The 27,805-nt window shown below is 48.3% G+C and overlaps 2 protein-coding genes across 3 annotated transcripts in view; both read right to left on the reverse strand.

Annotated features, from left to right (window-relative positions):
* BZW1 (basic leucine zipper and W2 domains 1) overlaps nt 1–10,943 on the reverse strand; it is a 29,093-nt gene extending 18,150 nt beyond the window's left edge. Inside the window, exons 1-3 of one of the 2 annotated variants that reach the window (XM_063932850.1) lie at nt 10,757–10,943; nt 8,049–8,124; nt 862–1,038 (exon numbers count right to left, since the gene is read on the reverse strand). In XM_063932850.1, coding sequence (XP_063788920.1) covers nt 862–1,038; nt 8,049–8,112 — 241 coding nt within the window. In that variant the 5' untranslated portion in view covers nt 8,113–8,124; nt 10,757–10,943. Of the gene's footprint in view, nt 1–855; nt 1,039–8,048; nt 8,125–10,756 lie in introns of those variants that run through there. The other variant, XM_063932851.1, reaches the window with a different exon arrangement.
* A 15,981-nt stretch (nt 10,944–26,924) lies between these two features.
* Nucleotides 26,925–27,805, reverse strand: part of ORC2 (origin recognition complex subunit 2) — a 112,438-nt gene continuing 111,557 nt past the window's right edge. Inside the window, exon 17 of the mRNA XM_063932855.1 lies at nt 26,925–27,360. Within this exon, the coding sequence (XP_063788925.1) occupies nt 27,274–27,360 (87 nt within the window). The 3' untranslated portion in view covers nt 26,925–27,273. The remainder of the gene's footprint in view (nt 27,361–27,805) is intronic.

Here is a 27,805-nt window from a genome sequence, read left to right on the forward strand (position 1 = left end):
GGGTAATAAACCATCTAGCCCTGGCTAATACTTTAGAAACTTTCGGGTGAGGGGGCATTGCCCTTTATAAATACTTGTTACTTACTAGGTACCTACAATATGCTCATAAAGAATCAACGATAAATCCACAGGATGATGAGGCAGAGGCAGCACATCGGCCAACTCAAAAGGAAATTGCTTTATGGTATGGGAATACAACATGCCGCCTCCAGCTTACAGGGAACCAAATACTGCAGCATGCATTGCCACAGTTTTGCTATCAGGGAGTGCTAAAACTGTAGCAGGGCATGCTGGGATGTGTGGTGCCCCAGCAGCTGGAGTGCCATGTTCTAAATAACCCTGCTTTAGCACACACAGAGAAGACCATGCGACCAAGATGTATTTGATCATTTTAGAGAACATTTGTAAAATAGGCACAATGTGAGAACATACATTTTAGGAACAACCCCAACTCGCCCAACGGTCCACTGAACCCGACGCAACATATTATGGCTATTGGATCCTTCATTTTCAACCAAGAAAATATTTGGGCTTCACCCCTAAATTAAATAAGACGAGGCAATATACTAAACAGCCAATTACAAAGACCGCCAGCTACCACTTATCCACAGAATTTAAAAATAGCAATACTATTACAGTGCAAGTAATTGTCAGCTTTGAAAAGCCACACAGTTCTTTACATAAATGCACAGCTATCTTCAGCTCTCAATGTATGGGAAAAGATACATATGAATTATTTAATGTGTCACATGCATGTCCCTCTGCACCTCGCCTTGTTTTGAAAAAAAAAAAAAAAAAAAGGTGTGTGGTGGGGGGGGATACATATTGTGGAGATCAATAACCATTTCCTGCAGCACTTACCCAGCATCCCTCCAGCCACCAGGATGTCAAAGAGTGTTTCTGCATAGCGGCGGTAGTCGAGCTTTGCCCCAGAAGCATCAAGAAATTTTGCTACGGCTTCTAAATCGTTGCCAGTTTCATTTAAGCCTTGAATGATGCAGTCTTGAAATTGGGTAGGGTCAAACCTCTCCTTTTCATCTATATCCAGGGGAACATAAAAGGGATCCAGTTGGGAACAGAACTCCGCTACACAGAAGTATAAATATACAAGCCTAGCTTCAATTTGTAAAAGTAAAGCCGGTCATACACTGAACGATAATCGCACAGATAAGGCGGTAAAAATAAGAATTTACTTACCGATAATTCTATTTCTCGGAGTCCGTAGTGGATGCTGGGGTTCCTGAAAGGACCATGGGGAATAGCGGCTCCGCAGGAGACAGGGCACAAAAAGTAAAGCTTTATGATCAGGTGGTGTGTACTGGCTCCTCCCCCTATGACCCTCCTCCAAGCCTCAGTTAGGTACTGTGCCCGGACGAGCGTACACAATAAGGAAGGATTTATGAATCCCGGGTAAGACTCATACCAGCCACACCAATCACACCGTACAACCTGTGATCTAAACCCAGTTAACAGTATGATAACAGCGGAGCCTCTGAAAAGATGGCTCACAACAATAATAACCCGAATTTTGTAACTATGTACAAGTAATGCAGATAATCCGCACTTGGGATGGGCGCCCAGCATCCACTACGGACTCCGAGAAATAGAATTATCGGTAAGTAAATTCTTATTTTCTCTATCGTCCTAGTGGATGCTGGGGTTCCTGAAAGGACCATGGGGATTATACCAAAGCTCCCAAACGGGCGGGAGAGTGCGGATGACTCTGCAGCACCGAATGAGAGAACTCCAGGTCCTCCTTAGCCAGGGTATCAAATTTGTAGAATTTTACAAACGTGTTCTCCCCCGACCACGTAGCCGCTCGGCAGAGTTGTAATGCCGAGACCCCTCGGGCAGCCGCCCAAGAAGAACCCACCTTCCTTGTGGAGTGGGCTTTTACCGATTTTGGCTGTGGCAGGCCTGCCACAGAATGTGCAAGCTGAATCGTACTACAAATCCAGCGAGCAATAGTCTGCTTAGACGCAGGAGCGCCCAACTTGTTGGGAGCATATAGTATAAACAGCGAGTCAGATTTCCTGACTCCAGCTGTCCTTGAAATTTATATTTTTAAAGCTCTGACAACGTCCAACAACTTGGAGTCCTCCAAGTCGCTTGTAGCCGCAGGCACTACAATAGGTTGGTTCAGATGAAATGCTGACACCACCTTAGGGAGAAAATGCGGACGAGTCCGCAGTTCTGCCCTGTCCGAATGGAAAATCAGATATGGGCTTTTGTAAGATAAAGCTGCCAGTTCTGACACTCTCCTGGCCGAAGCCAGGGCTAGTAGCATGGTCACTTTCCATGTGAGATATTTCAAATCCACAGTTTTTAGTGGTTCAAACCAATGAGATTTGAGAAAGTCCAAAACAACATTGAGATCCCACGGTGCCACTGGAGGCACCACAGGGGGCTGTATATGCAGCACTCCCTTAACAAAAGTCTGGACTTCAGGAACTGAAGCCAATTCTTTTTGGAAGAAAATCGACAGGGCCGAAATTTGAACCTTAATAGATTCCAATTTGAGACCCATAGACAATCCTGATCGCAGGAAATGTAGGAATCGACCCAGTTGAAATTCCTCCGTCGGAGCACTCCGATCCTCGCACCACGCAACATATTTTCGCCAAATGCGGTGATAATGTTGCGCGGTTACTTCCTTCCTTGCTTTAATCAAAGTAGGAATGACTTCTTCCGGCATGCCTTTTTCCTTTAGGATCCGGCGTTCAACCGCCATGCCGTCAAACGCAGCCGCGGTAAGTCTTGAAACAGACAGGGACCCTGCTGAAGCAAGTCCCTTCTCAGAGGTAGAGGCCACGGATCTTCCGTGATCATCTCTTGAAGTTCCGGGTACCAAGTCCTTCTTGGCCAATCAGGAACCACTAGTATCGTTCTTACGTCTCTTTGCCGTATAATTCTCAATACTTTTGGTATGAGAGGCAGAGGAGGAAACACATACACCGACTGGTACACCCAAGGCGTTACCAGCGCGTCCACAGCTATTGCCTGCGGATCTCTTGACCTGGCGCAATACCTGTCCAGTTTTTTGTTGAGGTGAGACGCCATCATGTCCACCATTGGTCTTTCCCAACGGGTTACCAGCATGTGGAAAACTTCTGGATGAAGTCCCCACTCTCCCGGGTGAAGGTCGTGTCTGCTGAGGAAGTCTGCTTCCCAGTTGTCCACTCCCGGGATGAACACTGCTGACAGTGCTATCACATGATTCTCTGCCCAGCGAAGAATCCTTGCAGCTTCTGCCATTGCACTCCTGCTTCTTGTGCCGCCCTGTCTGTTCACATGGGCGACTGCCGTGATGTTGTCCGACTGGATCAACACCGGTTTTCCTTGAAGCAGAGGTTCTGCCTGGCTTAGAGCATTGTAGATTGCTCTTAGTTCCAGAATGTTTACGTGAAGAGACGTTTCCAGGCTCGACCACACGCCCTGGAAGTTTCTTCCTTGTGTGACTGCTCCCCAGCCTCTCAGGCTGGCGTCCGTGGTCACCAGGATCCAATCCTGTATGCCGAATCTGCGGCCCTCCAATAGATGAGCACTCTGCAACCACCACAGAAGAGATACCCTTGTCCTTGGAGACAGGGTTATCCGCTGGTGCATCTGAAGATGCGACCCTGACCATTTGTCCAACAGATCCCTCTGGAAAATTCTTGCGTGGAATCTGCCGAATGGAATTGCTTCGTAAGAAGCCACCATTTTTCCCAGGACTCTTGTGCATTGATGTACAGACACCTTTCCTGGTTTTAGGAGGTTCCTGACAAGCTCGGATAACTCCTTGGCTTTTTCCTCCGGGAGAAAAACCTTTTTCTGAACCGTGTCCAGAATCATCCCTAGGAACAGCAGACGTGTTGTCGGAATTAACTGGGATTTTGGAATATTCAGAATCCACCCGTGCTGTTTTAGCACTTCTTGAGACAGTGCTAATCCCATCTCTAGCTGTTCTCTGGACCTTGCCCTTATTAGGAGATCGTCCAAGTATGGGATAATTAATACGCCTTTTCTTCGAAGAAGAATCATCATCTCGGCCATTACCTTGGTAAAGACCCGAGGTGCCGTGGACAATCCGAACGGCAGCATCTGAAACTGATAGTGACAGTTCTGTACGACGAACCTGAGGTACCCCTGGTGTGAGGGGTAAATTGGAACGTGGAGATACGCATCCTTGATGTCCAAGGATACCATAAAGTCCCCTTCTTCCAGGTTCGCTATCACTGCTCTGAGTGACTCCATCTTGAACTTCTTTATGTACAGGTTCAAGGATTTCAGATTTAGAATAGGTCTTACCGAGCCATCCGGCTTCGGTACCACAAATAGAGAGGAATAATACCCCTTTCCTTGTTGTAAAAGGGGTACCTTGACTATCACCTGCTGAGAGTACAGCTTGTGAATGGCTTCCAAGACCGTCACCCTGTCGGAGGGGGACGTTGGTAAAGCAGACTTCAGGAAACGGCGAGGTGGATCCGTCTCTAGTTCCAACCTGTACCCCTGAGATATTATCTGCAGGATCCAGGGATCTACCTGCGAGTGAGCCCACTGCGCGCTGAAATTCTTGAGACGACCCCCCACCGCCCCCGAGTCCGCTTGAGAAGCCCCAGCGTCATGCTGAGGCTTTTGTAGAAGCGGGGGAGGGCTTCTGTTCCTGGGAAGGAGCTGCCTGTTGCTGTCTCTTCCCCCTTCCTCTGCCTCGTGGCAGATATGAATATCCCTTTGCTCTCTTGTTTTTAAAGGAACGAAAGGGCTGCGGTTGAAAAGTCGGTGTCTTTTTCTGTTGGGGAGTGACTTGAGGTAAAAGGTGGATTTCCCGGCTGTAGCCGTGGCCACCAAATCCGATAGACCGACACCAAATAACTCCTCCCCTTTATACGGCAAAACTTCCATATGCCGTTTTGAGTCCGCATTGCCTGACCACTGTCGCGTCCATAAACTTCTTCTGGCCGAAATGGACATAGCACTTACCCGTGATGCCAGTGTGCAGATATCCCTCTGTGCATCACGCATATAAAGAAATGCATCCTTTATTTGCTCTAAAGACAGTAAAACATTGTCCCTATCCAGGGTATCAATATTTTCAATCAGGGACTCTGACCAAGCTACCCCAGCACTGCACATCCAGGCTGTCGCTATAGCTGGTCGTAGTATAACACCTGTATGTGTGTATATACTTTTTTGGATATTTTCCATCCTCCTATCTGCTGGATCTTTAAGTGCGGCCGTCTCAGGAGAGGGTAACGCCACTTATTTTGATAAGCGTGTGAGCGCCTTGTCCACCCTAGGAGGTGTTTCCCAGCGCGCCCTAACCTCTGGCGGGAAAGGGTATAAAGCCAATAACTTCTTTGAAATTAGCATTTTTTTTATCGGGGGCAACCCACGCTTCATCACACACCTCATTTAATTCATCTGATTCAGGAAAAACTATAGGTAGTTTTTTCACACCCCACATGATACCCTGTTTTGTGGTACCTGTAGTATCAGCAATATGTAACGCCTCCTTCATTGCCAAAATCATATAACGTGTGGCCCTACTAGAAAATACGGTTGATTCGTCACCGTCGCCACTGGAATCAGTGCCTGTGTCTGGGTCTGTGTCGACCGACTGAGGCAAAGGGCGTTTCACAGCCCCTGACGGTGTTTGAGGCGCCTGGACAGGCACTAATTGATTGTCCGGCCGTCTCATGTCGTCAAACGACTGCTTTAGCGTGTTGACACTATCCCGTAATTCCATAAATAAAGGCATCCATTCTGGTGTCGACCCCCTAGGAGGTGACATCCCCATATTTGGCAATTGCTCCGCCTCCACACCAATATCGTCCTCATACATGTCGACACACGTACCGACACACAGGGAATGCTCTTAACGAAGACAGGACCCCACTAGCCCTTTGGGGAGACAGAGGGAGAGTTTGCCAGCACACACCAAAAGCGCTATATATGACAGGGATAGCCTTATAATAAGTGCTCCCTGTATAGCTGCTTTAATAATATAGTTTTGCCACAATTTTGCCCCCCCTCTCTTGTTTTACCCTGTTTCTGTAGTGCAGTGCAGGGGAGAGCCTGGGAGCCTTCCTGACCAGCGGAGCTGTGTGAGGAAAATGGCGCTGTGTGCTGAGGAGATAGGCCCCGCCCCTTTTTCGGCGGGCTCGTCTCCCGCTCTTTAGTGGATTCTGGCAGGGGTTAAATATCTCCATATAGCCCCCGGAGGCTATATGTGAGGTATTTTTAGCCAAAAAAGGTTTTCATTTGCCTCCCAGGGCGGCCCCCTCCCAGCGCCCTGCACCCTCAGTGACTGCCGTGTGAAGTGTGCTGAGAGGAAAATGGCGCACAGCTGCAGTGCTGTGCGCTACCTTAAGAAGACTGAGGAGTCTTCTGCCGCCGATTCTGGACCTCTTCTCGTTTCAGCATCTGCAAGGGGGCCGGCGGCGAGGCTCCGGTGACCATCCAGGCTGTACCTGTGATCGTCCCTCTGGAGCTAATGTCCAGTAGCCAAGAAGCCAATCCATCCTGCACGCAGGTGAGTTCACTTCTTCTCCCCTAAGTCCCTCGTTGCAGTGATCCTGTTGCCAGCAGGACTCACTGTAAAATAAAAAAACCTAAGCTAAACTTTTCTAAGCAGCTCTTTAGGAGAGCCACCTAGATTGCACCCTTCTCGGCCGGGCACAAAAATCTAACTGAGGCTTGGAGGAGGGTCATAGGGGGAGGAGCCAGTACACACCACCTGATCATAAAGCTTTACTTTTTGTGCCCTGTCTCCTGCGGAGCCGCTATTCCCCATGGTCCTTTCAGGAACCCCAGCATCCACTAGGACGATAGAGAAATAATTGTTTACTGTATGAACATGAAGAAATCTTTTGCAACATAAAAATAGCCGATAAACGGTCATGATAGTTGGATTTGACTGTCACACATCAGTTGTTAAGCTGAATCTATGCTCTGAAGTACAGATTGTGTCCATATACCACACAGTGTATAGAGGCACAGCGATCATTAGATCATCGTTCTGCCCCTTGCCTGTTAAGTCTATGGCCAATAAGACACCTTTGCAATTCCAGCTCCTGTGTGCTAAGTAGACAATAATACCCCTTTCAGACAAAACCCCAGCATCGGCCCAGTATACAGAGCACGGGCTGAAGATGAGAGCATCCTGAGAAGGTCCCGTTCACACATCGGTGATGACCCGAGTTATTCTTCGGGTGGTCACCCTTCACGCCGGACCTGGGTCTTCTAGCTTACAATGGGCACTTGGAAATAACATCATCTCTATGCGTTTCTGTCCCCCACCAGTCAGCTCCTTTTAGGCATGACCCGGGTCACCCATTTAAGACAGGAGCCGGGCACTGACCCGGGTTGCTAGTCCCAGAAATGGGGTCACATGACCTGGACTGTCAACCAGAGTAGACCCTTTCATACATAAGCCATACCCGGGTGGAAGCGAGTGCATGGCAAAAAAAACTGTGTTTTTTTAGCTTATGTCTAAAACATGACCCATTCCATCAGCATATGTGGGGAAATAAGCATACCCACTATTCAGGAATATACAGACAGACAAAGCATAGGCATCCCGTGACTCTGCAGCTGCTAGGGAACTAAAACGCCCAGCATGCCCTGCCACAGTTTTGCTATTTGGGAATGCTAACACAGTGAGAGGGCATGCTGGGACATGTAGTTCCTAAGCTGCCGGAGTACCGCGGGTTGCCGACCACTGATGTAGACAATCACAGCCAAGTGAACCTGAAATGCATCTAAAACGTGTAATTTTGCCATCAAACCAGAATAGCGCCAACAGGAATGTGTGCCAGAAACGGGTTGGGCAGCCGGTTTCCACCGGTCACATAACTACATCCCCCAGGAACAGCGCATGGAGAATTCTACAGATTTCCCTACGGGCTACCAAGCACTATGAGCCCAACAGCCTAGGCCTGTACTAGCCACTAGCAACGCTGGCTGCAGACAGACTATAGATCTAATCTCCCTGGTGAATTCACAGGCTGGGGGTACAGGTGACAGGAACGTCTTAAGGAAAAAAAGGAAACTGATCTGCGCATTACCTCTTTTGCGGGTTTTAAAACGCTGGCCAGATAGCGTTGGCTTTTGTTGCTTTTGATTATTCATAAAAAAGATGCCCTGTGAAATAAAACAGGAGTTAGAAATGGAAAGGACGGCGAGAAAGCGACTGGCTATCAAAGCTGCGCGGTTACGGCTAGGCGCACCGGAATCACAAATGTGACGAGGAGACACTTTGCAAGCCCCTCCGGATTACACACACAGCCCCGGGGACTGGGGTCCCTCTTCAGTCTATAGCACAGGACTCTATGGGAAGAAAGACCCAGCGACAGTCCATGTAACAATCTACGTGCTGTACAGCTATACGGACCGCCATCTGTATGCACATACATATCAGCAGCTCACCCTAGGGCTGGGGAAATCCAGAGGGTCAGTATACCAGAGACTACAAAGAGAAGTATATATTTGCCATACATTTCATTCAGGTCACCTATGATGCACACTGGATCAATTACCCCAGCTGCATACATACACGTACAAAGGGGGAGCGACCGGTAACAGCCAGGAACCCATATAACTGGTGCAGGTAGCAGGGGGTGGGCCGGGCACAGCCATGGGCCCATATAACTGGTGCAGGTAGCAGGGGATGGGCCGGGCACAGCCATGGGCCCATATAACTGGTGCAGGTAGCAGGGGGTGGGCCGGGCACAGCCAGGGGCCCATATAACTGGTGCAGGTAGCAGGGGGTGGGCCGGGCACAGCCAGGGGCCCATATAACTGGTGCAGGTAGCAGGGGGTGGGCCGGGCACAGCCAGGGGCCCATATAACTGGTGCAGGTAGCAGGGGGTGGGCCGGGCACAGCCAGGGGCCCATATAACTGGTGCAGGTAGCAGGGGGTGGGCCGGGCACAGACAGGGGCCCATATAACTGGTGCAGATAGCAGGGGTGGGCCGGGCACAGCCAGGGGCCCATATAACTGGTGCAGGTAGCAGGGGGTGGGCCAGGCACAGCCAGGGGCCCATATAACTGGTGCAGGTAGCAGGAGGTGGGCCGGGCACAGCCATGGGCCCATATAACTGGGGCAGGTAGCAGGGGGTGGGCCGGGCACAGACAGGGGCCCATATAACTGGTGCAGATAGCAGGGGTGGGCCGGGCACAGCCAGGGGCCCATATAACTGGTGCAGGTAGCAGGGGTGGGCTGGGCACTGCCAGGGACTATTATAAGTGGTGCAGGTAGCAGTGGGTGGGCTGGGCACTGCCAGGGACCATTATAAGTGGTGCAGGTAGCAGTGGGTGGGCTGGGCACTGCCAGGGACCATTATAAGTGGTGCAGGTAGCAGTGGGTGGGCTGGGCACTGCCAGGGACCATTATAAGTGGTGCAGGTAGCAGGGGGTGGGCTGGGCACTGCCAGGGACCATTATAAGTGGTGCAGGTAGCAGGGGGTGGGCTGGGCACTGCCAGGGACCATTATAAGTGGTGCAGGTAGCAGGGGGTGGGCCAGGGTCCACATAATGGTAGCAGGGGGTGGCCCGGGTATCCACATAACGGGAATATAACAGGAGCAGGTAGCAGGGGGTAGCCCCGGCACAGCCAGGAACCACATAATGGGGGCAGGGGGTGGCCTAGGTACAGCCAGGGACCCATATAACAGGAGTAGGAAGCACAGCAAGGGATTTATATAACAGGAGCAGGTAGCAGTGAGTGGCCGGGCACAGCCAGGGGCCAGGAGGGTGGCCGGGCACTGTCAGGGACCCATATAGCAGGGAGCAGGAGGGGGGCCCGGGCACTGTCAGGGACCCATATAGCAGGGAGCAGGAGGGGGGCCCGGGCACTGTCAGGGACCCATATAGCAGGGAGCAGGAGGGGGGCCCGGGCACTGTCAGGGACCCATATAGCAGGGAGCAGGAGGGGGGCCCGGGTACTGTCAGGGACCCATACAGCGGGGAGCAGGAGGGGGGCCCGGGCACTGTCAGGGACCCATATAGCGGGGAGGGGGGGGGGGGGGGGGCGGCACTGTCAGGGACCCATATAGCGGGGAGCAGGAGGGGGGCCGGGCACTGTCAGGGACCCATATAGCGGGGAGGGGGGGGGGGCGGCACTGTCAGGGACCCATATAGCGGGGAGCAGGAGGGGGGCCGGGCACTGTCAGGGACCCATATAGCGGGGAGGGGGGGGGGCGGCACTGTCAGGGACCCATATAGCGGGGAGCAGGAGGGGGGCCGGGCACTGTAAGGGACCCATATAGCGGGGAGCAGGAGGGGGGCCGGGCACTGTCAGGGACCCATATAGCAGGGAGCAGGAGAGGGGCCAGGCACTGTCAAGGACCCATATAGCGGGGAGCAGGAGGGGAAGCCGGGCACAGCCAGGGACCCATATAGCGGGGAGTAGGAGGAAGGGGGGCCAGGCACTGTCAAGGACCCATATAGCGGGGAGCAGGAGGGGAAGCCGGGCACAGCCAGGGACCCATATAGCGGGGTGCAGGACTCAGGAGGGGAGCCCGGGTAAAGCCAGTGGTCGGTGTCCTACCCTTATACTTCCCACCCCCAGGCCTCAGCGCCTGCCGCCCGCCTCCGCTTCTCCCTGCGCTAAATGTCAGAGAACCATCAGCTCCCAGCCGCCTCACAGCGCCCCGGCCTACTCCCACCGGCCTCAATTCCCCGGCCAGCGCCGACGTACCCACCACTGCGACAGGCGCCGGCAACGTGGGCACCGCGCGGCCCGCCCAGACGCTAACCACAGAACCAATCTCACCGAATGTAAGGCAGCGAGGAAACGGGCCAAAGACGGGGCGGGTGGTGACGGGAAACAGACAGGAGACGCTGCGTCCGAGAGATTCCCCCTGTGCTGCTGATACTCGACGACAAGGAGAGAGAGAGGCCGGAGCACGTCACGGCTATGTCACGGTGGGCGGGGCAGGGTCGGACTATGTTACGTAGGGCGGGACATGGGCGCGGCTATGACATAGAGGGCTGGCCTAGGACTCTGTTCTCCAGCTCATGTATAGCGAGCTGGGCGGGAAGGGGGCGTGGCTTCGTCAGGAAGCTGGGGGCGGCAGGCCGGCCTTGCTATAGGGGTGAGGGTCTTTCCCTGCCACCATTTTGATCTATTGTCCTCATGTTTGGGCTACAGTTATCCCTGAGCCACCAGTAGCAGACATTTTCTTGTGGTTAGAGCAGGAGACAGATATGCCCCTATGTTTAAGCAGATACCTTCCCATTTCCAGAACTTTCCAAGGCACATAGATGCCAACAGCCTAAAAATGATTCCCAGTTAGGAATCCGGAGATTGGCAATGGCAACCATTGATAAGGAATTACGGCCATCACGTGGAAACGAGTCGGCATGCATGCGCAGTTGGAGCATACTTGCCTACCTGACCCTCTCCATGAGGGAGAAAATACTCTGTGCCTGGACTTTCCTGGTAATGTATGATTGCCATCACCTGTGGTGAAACACCTTTCTTATCAATTAACTAGCTCACCACAGGTGATGGCAATCATACATTACCAGGAAAGTCCAGGAACAGAGCATTTTCTCCCTCATGGAGAGGGTCAGGTAGGCAAGCATGAGTTGGAGCCAGGGTTTTGCACATGCACGATGCCGTTGCTGCTGAATGGACAGGACGAACCATTGGATGAGCCATCGGAAACCAGCAATCGAAGGTGGCAACCATTTACAAACACGGTATCCAATGGGAAAGCCATTTCCATCGCATTGGGGACATCGGTGGTTGGCAGCCTTTGGACATCAGTGTTCCCAATCCGGTGGAAATGCGTTTTCCATTTGATACTGGGATTGCAATGGTTTCCACCATCACATGCTGCTTTCCGATGGCCGCTGACATCACTGTGTACACCAGGAAGGAGTGGCTGCAGTGGAGCATCTTCTGCACATATATATGGGGCATGCAGGTCTGCATTCTATCCATGGTTAAGCCATCAAATGGTTTACAAGCGCTGGACACATGCCATGTATTGGATGGCCTGCTCCCAATGGCCAACCCTTTTTTCAAGGACACTTTGCTGTCTTCTATTCCCAATTCTTCCTTTTCCTAGGTGACATCACTACAGAGTCCTACCTTGTCTTCTACAAGTCCTCTGACAGCCTTCTAGTTTTTTTTTGTACTCTCGTTCCTGTCATTGAAGTGAAGGATGGGTTAGGGTTGGCCATCGACCAACAATGGCCAGCAACCATTGATAGTGTGCCACGGTAGTCAAAGGTCCTACCATCGATGATGAGCCCTGAAGGCTCAGAATTTGCATTTTTCAGCAGTGCGAATGAGCAGCTACGGACTCCTGTCAGCCATTGCAAACCATTGTGTTTTGTTGGCTCACAAGTCGGCAACTTGGAAAGAGTGACTGGCACCCTGAACCAAAAAGGCTTCCACAACATTTTTGAAGCACCCATGTAATACCCTCTGGTCTACGTTCCAAGTAGGTGCACTGCACACCAAATACCAACAACAGTTGATTCACCTCCCAATCTGCAGAGAATCAGGTCAAGTCAATGTTTCGGTGTACATATAGACCATTTTCAAGACCAACATCCTTGATCAGAAACAGAGAAGGAATTGGTTGAGTAGGTTACAGATCAACGCAGTGTCCCCAAGTCTTGGAATGATTTACATGCGGCGACCAATTGGGGACGGGGTAATGGCGGCGAAGCCTGCTTTTCTGGAAAAGGGGGGTTGTGTCGGCCCCGTTTTCTGGGAGTGGTGAGGCCAGTAGTTGCGTCTTCCGACGCAGATTTACTGTCCCCACAAGTAGGAAGGAGGTGGCCATTCTAAGTAAATTTAGACCTACAGAGATAGCCAATGTTGCATCTCGGATCTGAAATGCTGGCAGAAGGGGTCTTTCTCCTTCAGACGCCTCCTGCAAACATGAGCATATTTTCGCCCAACAGCTGCGTCCAAAGACTCAGCTGCCGCGTAAAAGTGTCCATCTCTCTCCGAATCAGGGCCATATTGCGCAAGGCTAGTACGGATTTTTACGCTTGATTAAATGTGCCCAAAGTGTTTTAAACACCCAAATGTTAAAAAAGTCCCCATGCTCTCCTAAATGATTTGTTGATGCTGAACCGTATAACACCATTTTTATAACATGACCGTTCAGTAAGGGACGGTTTGGTTTTCCTAATGACATTAATGCTGTGTGACATGTAAAGTGTGCCTATGATGCAGTTTTATAAAGGCTATTATTAATTGTACAACGTGAGCAAATCCTAATTGCAGTGCGCGGATAATTGCAGAAAGAGCATTTAAACAAACTATAAAACTGCCGCTGACTTCCTGCGACAGAGATGCCTTAGGGATTATTTATAATAGCTCACGGTGTGGCCAGAGGTTTATGTGACACTTATGAGGTCACTAGGAGCCAGTGTAGTGACAGCTGGAAGTTTCTCAGTAACACAGTCCATGACATGAGTATACCGTCATGAATATTTATAACTACCCAGAAGATAGCAGCCTGCATGTATAAAGAAGTAACTATAGCATTGCAACATATACATTCCTACTGTCCTACGGATCACTCTCCCAGTAAACTCTGCAGAGTATAGCCTATAGGCTACAATAAACAACACATTTTGGAGCTTGGTAAATTTGCCAATTAAGCAGCTCATATAGAAACCTATGGTGGCTGTTTTTGCAGTTGAAAACTGTGTACTGCTGCAGATATTGGGGGTCATTCCGAGTTGATCGCTAGCTGCCGTTGTTCGCTGCATAGCGATCAGTGAAAAAAATGGGTAATCTGCGCATGCGTATGCACCGCCATGCGCACGTGCGTCGTACGGGTACAAAGTCCTGTGTGGTTTTGCACTAGTTCTAGCAACGATTCCAGTCGCACAGCCGAACACAAGGAGACTGACAGGAAGTGGGAGTTTCTGGGTGGCAACTGACCGTTTTCTGGGAGTGTTTGGAAAAACGCAGGCGTGGCCCGGCGTTTGCTGGGCGGGTATCTGACGTCATTACAGTGTCACTCGTTGCAGCAATCATCGCACAGGATAAGTAACTACAGGGCTGGTCTTGTTTTGCACAAAATGTGTTTGCAGGTGCACTGCTGCACAGGTGGTCGCACTCCTGCAAAGCGAAAATACACTCCCCAGCGGGCGGCGACTATGCGTTTGCACGGCTGCTAAAAACTGCTAGCGAGCGATCAACTCGGAATGACCCCCATTATCCTTTATTTATATGGCGCCACAAGGGTTCCGCAGCTCCTAACAAAGTACGTAAACAAATGGCCAAAACAGGAAAACAGGTGCTTACAGTACAAGACGATGTAGGACAAGTACACATTGCTGCATCAGCGGACATTTATTTATTACCAGTTATTTATATAGCGCACACATGTTCCGCAGCGCTTTACAGAGAATATTTTGGCCATTCACATCAGACCCTGCCCCAGTGGAGCTTACATTCTATATTCTCTACCCCATGTATACGCACACACATTCACGCTAGGGTTAATTTTTTTTTTTTTAATTTTTTTTTTTTTTGGGGGGGGGACCAATTAACCTACCAGTATATTTTTGGATTGTGGTAGGAAACCGGAGTACCCGGAGGAAACCCACACAAGTACGGGGAGAATATACAAACTCCACACAGTTAAAGCCGGTGGGAATCGAACCCATGACCTCAGTGCCGTGAGGCAGGTATGCCAACCATTACACCATCCGTACAGCCCGATGACATGATACTGAAATAAGCATGAGGGTGGCAGAAACTGAGGGTTAGGTGCCGTTGTAGGGAATAAGGAGAAGATAGTCTAAGTAAGAGAAGGAAATGCACATGAGGGGAGAGGGCCCTGCTCGTAAGAGCTTACATTCTAAAGGGGAGGGGCAGACAGACAGGGGTGACTCAGATGGGGTAGACAGTGAGCTAGGAACAGAGGGTTAGGATGAGATTGTTAAAAAAAAGTGGGTTTTGAGAGCCCATTTGAAGTTTTGTAGAGTTGGAGAGTCTGAGGGGAGAGGTAGACAAATCCAGAGAAAGGTTGCAGCACGTGAGCGATCTTGAAGGTAGGAGTGGGAGGAAGTAATCAGTCAGCAGGAGAGGCGGCGTGCATTAGCAGAGTGAAGAGGATGGGTGGTAGTGTAAAAGCAGATAAGGCCAGAGATGTAAATAGGAGAGGAGTGGGTGAGGGCTTTGTAGATGAGTGCGAGAAGCTTGAATTAGATCCTGAAGGGGAAGAGAAGCCAGTGTAAGGCTTGTAGGAAAGGGGAGGAAGACATAGCACGTTTGGAGAGGAAGATGAGCCGGGCAGTAGCACTGAGGATAGATTGGAGTGGAGAGAGACATTTGTCAGGAATGCCAGTCAGGAGGAGGTTACAGTAGTCTAGTCTGGAGATGACCAGTGAGTGGATAATGGTCTTAGTGGCATCCTGGGTGAGAAAGGGTCTGATCCTGGAAATATTGTTGAGATGAAAATGGCAGGTTTGCGAGAGGTGCTGAATGTGTGGTTTGAAGGAGAGGGAGGAGTCAAGGATTACGCCAAGACAGCGTACGTGGGGGCTAGAGGAGATAGTAGTGCCATCAATAGATGAGATTGTAGGAGGTGAGGTTGTGCGGGAGGGAGGGAGGGAAGATGATCAGCTCAGTCTTGGACATGTTGATTTTAAGATAACGCTGGGACATCCAAAAACGGATAGCAGAGAGACAGTTGGAGATATGAGGAGAGCAGGGGAGAGATCAGGGGAGGACAGGTAGATCTGAGTGTCATCAGCATAGAGATGATTTTGGAAGTCAGAAGAGATAATGAGCTCACCTAAAGAGGATATCCCTCTCCAATATCTCCGCTGCAGTCCACCAAAGATACGTCTGAGGGAAACGTAATTCTGGCAGGAACCCCCTGAAAACACCTGCAAATGTTACTTGATAAATAGACCCCTAAGTGACCAATATTCAATAACCCTTTTGCTGCCAGGAGGCTCCAAATGTTCTCCCCATGAGACCACGTCATTTATTTATTTTTACCCATCCCTAGAAAATGTTAATAACTTTCTTTTTGTACAATACTTGAGTACATATATTTGTAATTTAAAGCTCTTATACTTGCAATAAAAGAAAATAAAACTGGCCCATCCTGTGCTCATTTCTGCGAGTTCAGCTGGATCTTGCACACCGTACGGTAGGTTTCTCTTGCAGGGACGCAGAGGGCCGGGCCGGGTACTGTAGGGTGGTTAATATACAAAATGGGATAAAATTCTGCACCAATCCTGTTCCAGACAGAAAGATCCATAAGGTTTCAATATACTGCAGCTTCTAATGGATGCAACTTCTCTGAAGTGTACATTGGTAATCCTCAGTGTGTTATATATGTGAATGAAACAGAGTGAACAGATATTAGAAACTGAAATCCTCAATAACACCTTGTATATGTGCTATAGGGAGATATAGGTAAATATTCCGCCATGAGTATGAAGTTACGCTCATTGGGGGTAATTCAGACCTGATCGTTGGAAGCAAATTTTGCAGTCCTGCGATCAAATAGTCGCCGCCTACAGGGGCAGTGTATTTTAGCTGTGCAAATGTGCGAACGCATGTGTAACAGAGCTGTACATACAGATTTTGTGCAGTCTCTGCGCAGCCCAGGACTTACTCAGCCGCTGTGATCACATCAGCCTGTCCGGGATCGGAATTGACGTCAGAAACCCTTCCTGTAAACACATGGACACGCCTGCATTTTCCCAAATACTCCCAGAAAACGGTCAGTTGCCACCCACAAACGCCTTCTTCCTGTCAATCTCCTTGCCTTCGCCCATGTGAACAGATTATTCGCACAAACCCGTTACTGAGTGGTGATCCGCTTTGTACCCGTGTGATGCGCCTGCGCATTCCGGTGTATACGCATGCGCAGTTTAGACCTGTTCGCCCACTGTGCGAAAATGCAGCCTAGCGATCAGGTCTGAATTACCCCCACTGTTCGGGCCACCATTTGGTTAATGGACACTTTCACCATTAATAATCACCACTGTGAGCGTAAAATGCTCACGTTGACGCTCACATAAAACAGCTGTATGATGTTCACATAAAGGTTTCTTTAGCTGTGTGTCTCCCAATGTACAGTATTCCCATAGAAAGATATAACACCACAGCCCAACATTGCAAGTTTTACTGCGCACCTCTAAGGAGACCTGAATTCCCACCACTGATGTCTTACATGGCAGTAAAATGCCCGGAGGGGGAAGTCAAATCATAGTTAAATCTTAAGCAAGATGTGCTGACTAAAGGTGGGTAAACACTGATAGATACATCTGCAGATCAATTGATCGGCAGATATATCTATGGACGGATCGGGCAGTGTGTTGAGCATACACACTGCCCGATCCGTCGGGGACTGACGTCATGAACTGGGCGGGTGTTTACACACGCCCGCCCAGTTCAGCTGTCTTATCACCGCCGTCTGCCGCAGCATGTGTACAGGCGGTTGGCCGACCGCCCGTACACACACAGAGACGTGCCAATATATCGGTAGATATATTTATTGTCCGTCGGCTGTGCTGCGGGGCTGACGCGATAGGTCTGCGAACGACGGAGTTCACAGACATATCGCCCGTACACACTGGCCGACGGACCCACGATATATCAGCCGTTCAATAGAACGGCCGATATATCGGCCAGTGCGTACCCACCTTAACACGCTGCTCTCTCTAAAGGGTATACTTACTAAAGTGCGGGTTTGTAGGAGTGGAGCTGTTGCACATAGCAACCAATCAGATTCTACTTATCTTTTAGCACCTTGGAGAAGAGCTGGAATCTGATTGGTACACTTCTAAAAACCTGCACTTTAGTAAATATACACCAAGTAGTGTAAAATCCCCAATGGACTTTGCTGGATTTCGAGGGGAGGATGGAGTGGGCACTACTAATCCACTATGAATCAATCACTGGAAGTTGCTGGGGTTATGTTTTGTTTGTTTTTTTTAAATGTGGCACTTTCATTTATTTAGTTTCTTCTTTTTTAATTCCTTTTTTTTTTCTTTTGAAGAAGAACCTGTGACACCATACAATATCACAGACTTGGTTGTAGTCTAGTGTACAGCATGTAATCACATGCTCTACCACTAGGGGTGCTCACTAGACTGTCTTAGATCAAATCCTGTCTTTGGTAGCGGAGTCTCCACCAGGGCCGTCTTTTCGTATGGGCTCAATGGGCTCTTGCCCAAGGGCCCCAGTGGTAAAAGGGCCCTATGCTGATAGTTGAGGGTCCCCTCTTTCCAGGGGTACCAAATTTTTGAATATCGGCCCTGAGGAACCAGAGATATTCGACTTCAAAGCAGTGGTCCCCATCCAAGACTGTTAATTGCTCTTCGCAGCCAAATATCTTGAGTTCTGTCTGACTTCGAGTTTTTCTGAGGGTATACTCCAAAAGCTGGGACTCTCCGCTTTTGGTGACCCCTCGCAGCTTGTCTCTACTTTGCCCAGAACCAGAAACATCAGCTTTCAAGCAGCTGGTCCCTGCTCCAGCTCCACATGCCCAATATGTCGTTTTATATTTTCGTTGGTGGATTGCCCTCTGGTTCCTAAACTCTGATCCCCAAGTCCCCAGTACCTCCTGAAAGGTGGGACTCTCTAGTTTTTTTTATCCCACTAAAGCTAATAAATATATTTCCAGGAATTGGAGATATCTGCAGTAAAGCAAGCTGCCCTCCCACCAGAAGATGATGAATATTAAGCCCACTCCCCTATTGACCCCTCCCCTGTGTATTAAACACCCCCTGCCACCCTTGAAGTCACGTACCCTGGCCCCTTCATTCAGCACAATGTCCCCTTCTACAGTTTAGTGTTCTCCTTCCTGCCCCATCTGTGCAGTAAAGGAGTAATTAGCAGAAATTATTTCTCCAGGTCCTACATGCTGAGCGAAAGCTAGAACCCCCCTTCTGCCCGCGGGACATCAAAGCTGCCGCTGATAGAACCCCCCACCCCTACCGCTGATGGGTGGGTAGGGGGCCCAGTGCATTGCTGTGCCCAGGGGCCTACACTGCTGTTAAGACGGCTCTGGTCTCCACTGATGACAGGGGCTGGCTGAGCAGGGGGGCGGGGGGCAATTCTGTTGTGTAGTGTTCTAAGGACTTTATAGCAGCATAAAAAGTTTCCTCTGTTTACAATAGTTTAATTAGAACAAAGAAAGGAAAACTAGAAATAATAAAAACAACCATAGCGTGATACGGTTCATATATCTTTTAATACAGGCCAGCAAATAATCGACGTTCAAACATAAGGAACATAAGGCTGATTCGATAAATTAAAGATTCTTCAAAGAACAGTTCCCCCAGCGCTGTAATCAGCAGAAGGTCATCAGAAAATCAATGTACTTGGCGCGTTTCACCACAGCTGATGTGATGTCTGTGGTCAGGGGTATATAGAAGGACCACCACTCTCCAAATAAAGGTTAAAATAAACCAAAAAACCCAAAATCTGTTTGGATTGAAAGTCTTTTAGCCTCTGAGGAGATGTTTGTCAAGGACAAAGTAAAAGTGGTTTTTTTTATGCACAAAATGACCCAGAGTTAATTAGTGAGTGATTAAAACAATGACTGATGGAGTCATAAATTAGCATATCATAGCGTGATATATAATTAAACATGCAAGACGGATATTAGCTTGGCTTGAAAGAAAGCAGCTACGAATACACATAATCACATATTCAAGTCTAAGAAATTTGCCTTTCGAGCACCAATACAGGAAAAGAAGAAAGATAACTCCAGTCACAACTAAAACAAACCAAGATATGGCGTATAGTTATTATTATGATTATCCTTTATTTATCTGGTGACACATGGGATCCACAGCGTCCAATTACAGAGTACATACACAAACAAGCAACACAAGAAAACAGTGACTTAAGGTGGGTTCACACTTGCCGAGAAAGTGAACAACGTCGCTCATTTTCACCCTTCCTGAATGACGTTGTTTACTTTCTCTGCAAGTGTGTACGCCGGCGACGAGTGATGCGCAGCCCTGCAGGTCGTCATGTCGCTCAGTGTGTACGCCCTGCCGCCGACCGCAGCGGCAGCGAACACACTAGGTGACGTTGCTCATAGAGCACATCGCCTAGTGTGTACCCACCTCAACAGTAGAAGACAATATAGGACAAGTGCAGGCTATATAAACATGGCTGCGTCAGCAAACGACACCGACATAAGCATCAGGGTGACAGAAAACCGAGGGTTAGGTGCCGTCGAAAGGGAGTATGGAGAAGAAGATAGTCTCGGTAAGAGAAGGAAAGGCATATGAGGGAAAGGGCCTTGCTCGTGAGAGCTTACATTCTAAAGGAGAGGGGCAGACAGATAGGGGTGGCTCGGATAGGGGTAAACAGTATATTAATTCCCACTGCAATATTGTGCGCTTTTGTCTGTTTGTACTCCTTGAGATTTTTCTGTATTGACCACTGTGCGTTTGATTGAACTACTATTATATTGGGTGGGCTACAATTTTGTTTTATTTGTTTTTGTTGAAAATCAATAAAATATACTTGATTAAAAATACCCCAGTGTATTAGTATTACTATAATAATAACAATACATAGTAAGCCTAATAATTTGTGGATTAGGTATAAACGCCTGTTCAATGCGCAAAAGTCCAAGATGAAGTATGTCCAGGGCCGTGAAAAGGGTGTGCCATGTTGGACAAGCCACGCCATCAGAGATGTATGTAGAACAAATTAGCGGTGCCCAAAGTAAGGGGTAAGACTTGAGACCATGTCAATCAAGACACGTCATTAAGGGGCTGATTGTGCCATAGCAAGGGTGGTCTAAACCGTGGTAGGAGGACATTTAATATTGTTCTTAAAGAACACCTGCACTCTCTGGACCCAGTAATTAAGGGACTGCCATTTGGCTATTTAAATATAACCGGAGTGGATGACTAACCACATAAGTGAATAAGACTGCATGCCCGTGATTTTTGAGCAATACTAACTGATTAACAATTGATTTGCAATTTTAACGATCCATTTGTGATTACTGTGTTAAAGTTTTATGAATTGATATTTTATGTCAGTATATGGCCATATATATATGTTGTTTGTGGAATTAAAGTGATTTGTTTAATTGATTTATGACTGGACAGCGCTTCCTATTGAAACTTTGGTTTTAATATTTTAGTTTGCTTGCTACAAAGGGTGTTTGCAATAACCCTGATTAGGAAGCTGCAGCCCAGTCTCAGGTGTAGATTTGCCAGAGCAGGCGCCAAGTATATATTTTTGGTTTTCTATGTCAATCAAGACACGTCATTAAGGGGCTGATTGTGCCATAGCAAGGGTGGTCTAAACCGGCGCAATGGCCGATATCAAAAGGGAGGGCCACATATACGATTGTGATGGTAACTAAGAAAAGGACAGTTGTGTAACCTCACCCTTTATCGGTCACTGCCTTCGTACTTTAAAATGAATTATTTGTACATGTTTTAAATACACTAGATGGCGCCAATTGATAGTAATGGTCGGTCCTGATGTTGCCAAATGGCCACAACGCATTGGCACTGCTGTCGCTGTGAAAATTGCTGCCAAAATGGCCACCGCGCATACGCAGTAGCCAAATTGGTCTCTGGAAGATGGCAGGGGCCATGCTTTCGGAGACCTGAGCATGCGCAGTAGACTCCGGCACTATGCAGGAGACTACTGCACCGTGCAGAGGAGGGGGCCCACCCGGGGGTGCAGACAGGCCACCTCCTCTGATAAAGTGCCCGTGCCACAACATCTGAATTTCGACAGATTTACAGCGAGATGACATGAAAAACTTAAAAATATGGAAACGTGCGAGTGAAACTTGGCTATCTGGGAGGTGAGATTTTAATATGCATGTATACCTTATGAAGCTGGATGCTGTCATATCAGGCACTCTTTGTCAACCTTAGGAAATTTTGCACCATTATCAGATTCATTTTTATCCTCAAAGGCATTTCATGTATTTTGATACATATTAACTCTGGCTCAAGGGTCTTTCTATAGACAGATACAGGGCACAGCAATGGGGAGTAAGTTTATCCCTGGTTTTGCTAACTTACATATTATAAAAGTTGAGACTGATAGAGTTTGCAATAATAACCCCTATTTAGATTGGCACTGGTATGCATGGAATGCTTTTGTTGTCTCAGAGTTTAGGAAAAAATGCAAAAAAAAAAAAAAGGTGTAATTTGTACCCTGGTAAAACCATGTTACACTGCTGGTGGGGCAGATTTAACACGTGCAGAGAGACATAGTTGGAAAGGGGCACGTCCTAACTTAACTCTAAATTTCAATGTAAAAATACAGCTGTCCAGCATTTGTTAGCTACATGCTGAATCAGACAGTATTTTCCCGGCATGCAAAATATGAATGCATTTGCCCCCATATATCACAGCATAGTTTGTTCCAAGAGCAAATTGCTCCTTGTTTGCTCCTTTTTGTATATACACTGCTCAAAAAAAATAAAGGGAACACTAAAATAACACATCCTAGATCTGAATGAATGAAATATTCTTATTAAATAGTTTGTTCTTTACATAGTTGAATGTGCTGACAACAAAATCACACAAAAATTATCCATGGAAATCAAAATTTATTAACCCATGGAGGTCTGGATTTGGAGTCACACTCAAAATTAAAGTAGAAAAACACGTTACAGGCTGAACCAACTTTGATGTAATGTCCTTAAAACAAGTCAAAATGAGGCTCAGTAGTGTGTGTGTGGCCTCCACGTGCCTGTATGACCTCCCTACAACGCATAGGCATGCTCCTGATGAGGTGGCGGATGGTCTCCTGAGGGATCTCCTCCCAGACCTGGACTAAAGCATCCGCCAACTCCTGGACAATCTGTGGTGCAACGTGGCGTTGGTGGATGGAGCGAGACATGATGTCCCAGATGTGCTCAATTGGATTCAGATCTGGGGAACGGGCGGGCCAGTCCACAGCATCAATGCCTTCGTCTTGCAGGAACTGCTGACACACTCCAGCCACATGAGGTCTAGCATTGTCTTGCATTAGGAGGAACCCAGGGCCAACCGCACCAGCATATGGTCTCACAAGGGGTCTGAGGATCTCATTTCGGTACCTAATGGCAGTCAGGCTACCTCTGGGGAGCACATGGAGGGCTGTGCGTCCCCCCAAAGAAATGCCACCCCACACCATTACTGACCCACTGCCAAACCGGTCATGCTGGAGGATGTTGCAGGCAGCAGAACGTTCTCCTTGGCGTCTCCAAACTCTGTCATGTCTGTCACATGTGCTCAGTGAGAACCTGCTTTCATCTGTGAAGAGCACAGGGCGCCAGTGGCGAATTTGCCAATCTTGGTGTTCTCTGGCAAATGCCAAACGTCCTGCACGGTGTTGGGCTGTAAGCACAACCCCCACCTGTGGACGTCGGGCCCTCATACCACCCTCATGGAGTCTGTTTCTGATCGTTTGAGTAGACACATGCACATTTGTGGCTTGCTGGAGGTCATTTTGCAGGGCTCTGGCAGTGCTCGTCCTGTTCCTCCTTGCACAAAGGCGGAGGTAGCGGTCCTGCTGCTGGGTTGTTGCCCTCCTACGGCCTCCTCCACGTCTCCTGATGTACTGGCCTGTCTCCTGGTAGAGCCTCCATGCTATGGACACTACGCTGACAGACACAGCAAACATTCTTGCCACAGCTCGCATTGATGTGCCATCCTAGATGAGCTGCACTACCTGTGCCACTTGTGTGGGTTGTAGACTCCATCTCATGCTACCACTAGAGTGAAAGCACCGCCAGCTTTCAAAAGTGACCAAAACATCAGCCAGAAAGCATAGGAGCTGAGAAGTGGTCTGTGGTCTCCATCTGCAGAACAACTCCTTTATTGGGGGTGTCTTGCTAATTGCCTATAATTCCCAGCTGTTGAAATTGATTGTCAATCAGTGTTGCTTCCTAAGTGGACAGTTTGATTTCACAGAAGTGTGATTGACTTGGAGTTATATTGTGTTGTTTAAGTGTTCCCTTTATTTTTTTGAGCAGTGTATTTGCTCTGAACTCTGAATCAGACCTGATGCATTAGACAATAGGGATCACAAGGTCACAACACTTACTGGACTACATAAAACAAGCAGAGCATGGAGAGAAGACAATGAAAGAAAACCACACAGGCAGAAATAAAGCGGTTTTTCAGGATAAAGACCAGGACTCCCAAAGAGCTGACTATACCATTCTGGAGCAGCCCAATAGGAGCCATAATCACTCGTCAGTAGCGTCCTAAAGTAGAACCCTGTCTGAGGCCTCTTTACACCATAATCCAGTTCCCATGGTGGTGTGCTTTCAGTGTGGCTGGTGTTAGAGAATGTGTAACTGCTGGACTGGGTACCTGAATCAGAGGATGGCGGCTGAGCCTCCCCCAAGTACACACGTTGCAGGAGGCACCTTGCACTGAGAGGCTCTGGGAAGGAAAATGTGTTTAAATATATGCAATCTGCACTTTGGGCCTGATTCAGGTGCGGTTGTAGATAGAATGGCTGCTGTTTCCTTGGAAGCAGCAACAGCAGCTACGCGGACATATGGTAGTGCAGCAGGAGGCGTCTGGTGTTAGTAGACGACTCCTGCATGAAGGTGTGATCCAGTGCTGCGTCACCATAGGCTGGCTGAGTAACCCTTGAGGTCACGCAGGCCGGCCGCTGCAGCTCCTCCCGAGGCCAGGAAACCTCCGTAGAAAATGTAGACTTGGCCTCGGCACTCCCACAAAATGGAGACCATCACTGTCCCCTCCCTAAATGGCAGCAGTCTTATCAATCACCTTTGCGAGCGACGAAGCAGGACCCGTACTGCACCGAACATCAGTACATCGCTTGTTTTCACAGAAACGAATGGACCTGAATCAGGCCCTAAACATCGATGCTTCTTACGACACCTGCATATTACAGCACATTTTTTGTAATTTACATAAATATAATCAGAGCATACCATCCCTGTACTCTGGCTATGCCAACCTGCCCTTTCCATATGACTGAACTCCTTATGAAAGCACTTGGCGCTCTCATTTTAGACTTGTGTGCAAATGACATAGGCATCACAACGAATTGTAATCTTTCCTGGTGGGAATGGCACCTGAGCTAACCGGTACAATATGGCCGATCACTAGCTGAGGTAATCCAGCAAAGTCCATGTAACTTCCCAGGATGCTTCAGGGTTGCTGGGAAACAGTTAGGTGACAGATTGAGGAATGTAGGAGGTGCCCAATGCAACCACCTGGTGACATTTGAGAACTGTAAAACATCAGATATAATATTTTAGTCATACATGCAGTTACTGCATTACCACCAGAGAATGTCATGCAGGTTTCCATATGCCTGACCCCCTGTGCTCGCTACATCCCCCCTTCCTAAATCCAGGCGGAGCGCTGTTGCTGCCCCTAGCCAATCGGGGGTGACTGGCCCAGGTGGGGTATTCGGAGAAGGAGGACCCCTGTTGCTGGGAAGTCTGCCAGATCCACCTTGCATAGTGCTGCTTCTGTCTAACCTGCTGCTCCCATGCTATAGGCTTCCGATATCTTCCTTTTAGCTGTGCAACCCGAGAGTGATACGTCCTCTATTACCCGGATACCTTAAGCTGAGCTACATATACAAACAACTCTATATTGCACTTTGTATCCGAGGTAATGGTGGTGGATCCAGGGAGTTCCCGCCTTTAGGAGGCCATGGTCAGACCTGAAACCACGTCTGCCAAAGGGCTGGTGCGACAGACAGTGGCCTCTAAGGACGCACCAATCGGTATTACAGCGTGCACTCATGCAGATAGTTGGCGCCTTAGACCTTGCACGTTCGGCATCACAGACGTACGCAAGGGATGAAGTTTGTAGCGACATTTCAATAAAGTTGCAGACATCGCCAGTAGAAGCTGCCGCGACTCTTCTGTAAGTGTCTTGGTCAGCCATACAATGAGAATATCATCTATCAGACAACTGTAGACTTCGGTTGGATGTATATGCGCTGAGATCGTACACAGTGTCGGGGGTTACAGGGAAACAATACACGTAGAAATATAAAAAAAATGCTGTTACGTGCATATTTACAATCAAAACATCAACATGCATTCATCTCAGACATGCTCCCAGGTGCACCAGGTGTACACCATGCATAGATGTATATATATTTTGGGTGGAATTGAATTATCCACAGGTTCCATTAACGCGTGTTACCAAGGTTGGGATTTGATGCAGAACCTCTGGCTCACCCTTCCCAATGACTGATCACGCACTTGAAGGCATTTAAATAGCATATTCTGGCCAATAATTACAGGTTCGTTTTCCGGTGATTTTCTGTAAAATGCTCAAAAGGGTTGAATTGTGCGCGACTTGTAGTTTGTAGTGTTGTATAGATGGCAAATGAGTTTTTGAACTTGCAGATGGGAGTTACAAGTGTTTGATCACAATCATTTTTTAATTACTTAAAAAGATAAAAATAAATTCACATTACAGACATTTTTTGGGACCCACAAATACCGCTGAGGCTGTAATTCAGTGAAAAACACTTTCTTACTATAATTTTCCCTCGGTTAATGATCGGCCATTGGCCACCTTTTACAAACCTAAAATACTTTGTCTAAGGCCACTAATAGTCTCCTCTACTGTTACCCAATCATATTTGCTATTTTTTGGGTTCATGGTGATTTCCTTACTTTTCATGCACTTCCCCCAGGTCGCCCGGAGCAGAAAAACCACGCAACACTGCCGCAAATAAACTTTTACAATTAACATGTGGGAAGGCGCTTGATAAAAATAAACTGTGAAGTCCGCATTAATTGTAACCCGTGGGTTCCGCAGACGGAACCTGCGGCCCCTTAGTATACAGCTTAGGGCAGTGTTGGTGGCAAACGCTAAAGTTGACGTATCCTAACATATTTATTGCAACAGCGCCGGTAATAAAGGGCACACAAGTGTAACTGGCCGCATACTGTACACTATAAAGACACAACTTTCTCAATCTACTATAAGTAGCAAGAAAATAGAAAAGAAATATAACTTTTATTGTATGACAATATAAATATACATGTTTTTTTGTATTATTATTTACTACAAATATATTCTGCAGTTATGTGGAAACAATATTGTGACCCATCTCAATTATAACATGCCGATAATTCACACCAGGTGGATGACGCACTTTGCAAGAATGTGACTTTTCTGTAGATGTCATAACAGCGATGTATGATCCTGCTTCACTAATTTCTACACAGAGGCCGTGTATTCTGTACGTACGTACTCTCATGACGCGAGTTATATGTACATCTGACTTAGCGTATTCGCAGGACCTGCTCACACGCACAGTCCGCGCCTCTTCTGATTGGCCGGTCTTCATCCCTCTTTGTCTTCCATTTCTAAAAAATCTGTCAAGGTTCCGACATCGAGTGGAATGATCAAGTATTCCACTCCATCTGCTCCCTGTGAATGACAAAGTGATACGGTTATATTATTTACCAGACGAATGCAAAGTACGGACGCTTCACGCTAGCACGACATGGAAATACCACCAGCCATTGCTCCTAATTACAATGCCCCCCGGCTCCCAAAAAAACTAAAGACACACAACAAAACTACCGTGGGTAGCAAACTAGACCCCCCCCCCCACACACACACACACACACACACACACACACACACACATTATCCATGCACAAGCAGCTCAGGTCTGTGCCACAGAATAAAGGTCTTCCAAATCCTATAGAAAACAGAGGAAGAATGAGGTTTTCTGGCTTTAAGTACAGCTGTGTCCTCATACATCTATCCTTATTGTGCCCTACGGCACGTGACACCTGGGGCAACTTAGACGGCCCACTACGTGGAGCGGTTCCAGTGTTGGAGTGCTTATTCCTGATGTATAAGGAAC

The sequence above is a fragment of the Pseudophryne corroboree genome, chromosome 7, assembly GCF_028390025.1.
Source record: "Pseudophryne corroboree isolate aPseCor3 chromosome 7, aPseCor3.hap2, whole genome shotgun sequence".
NCBI lineage: Eukaryota > Metazoa > Chordata > Amphibia > Anura > Myobatrachidae > Pseudophryne > Pseudophryne corroboree.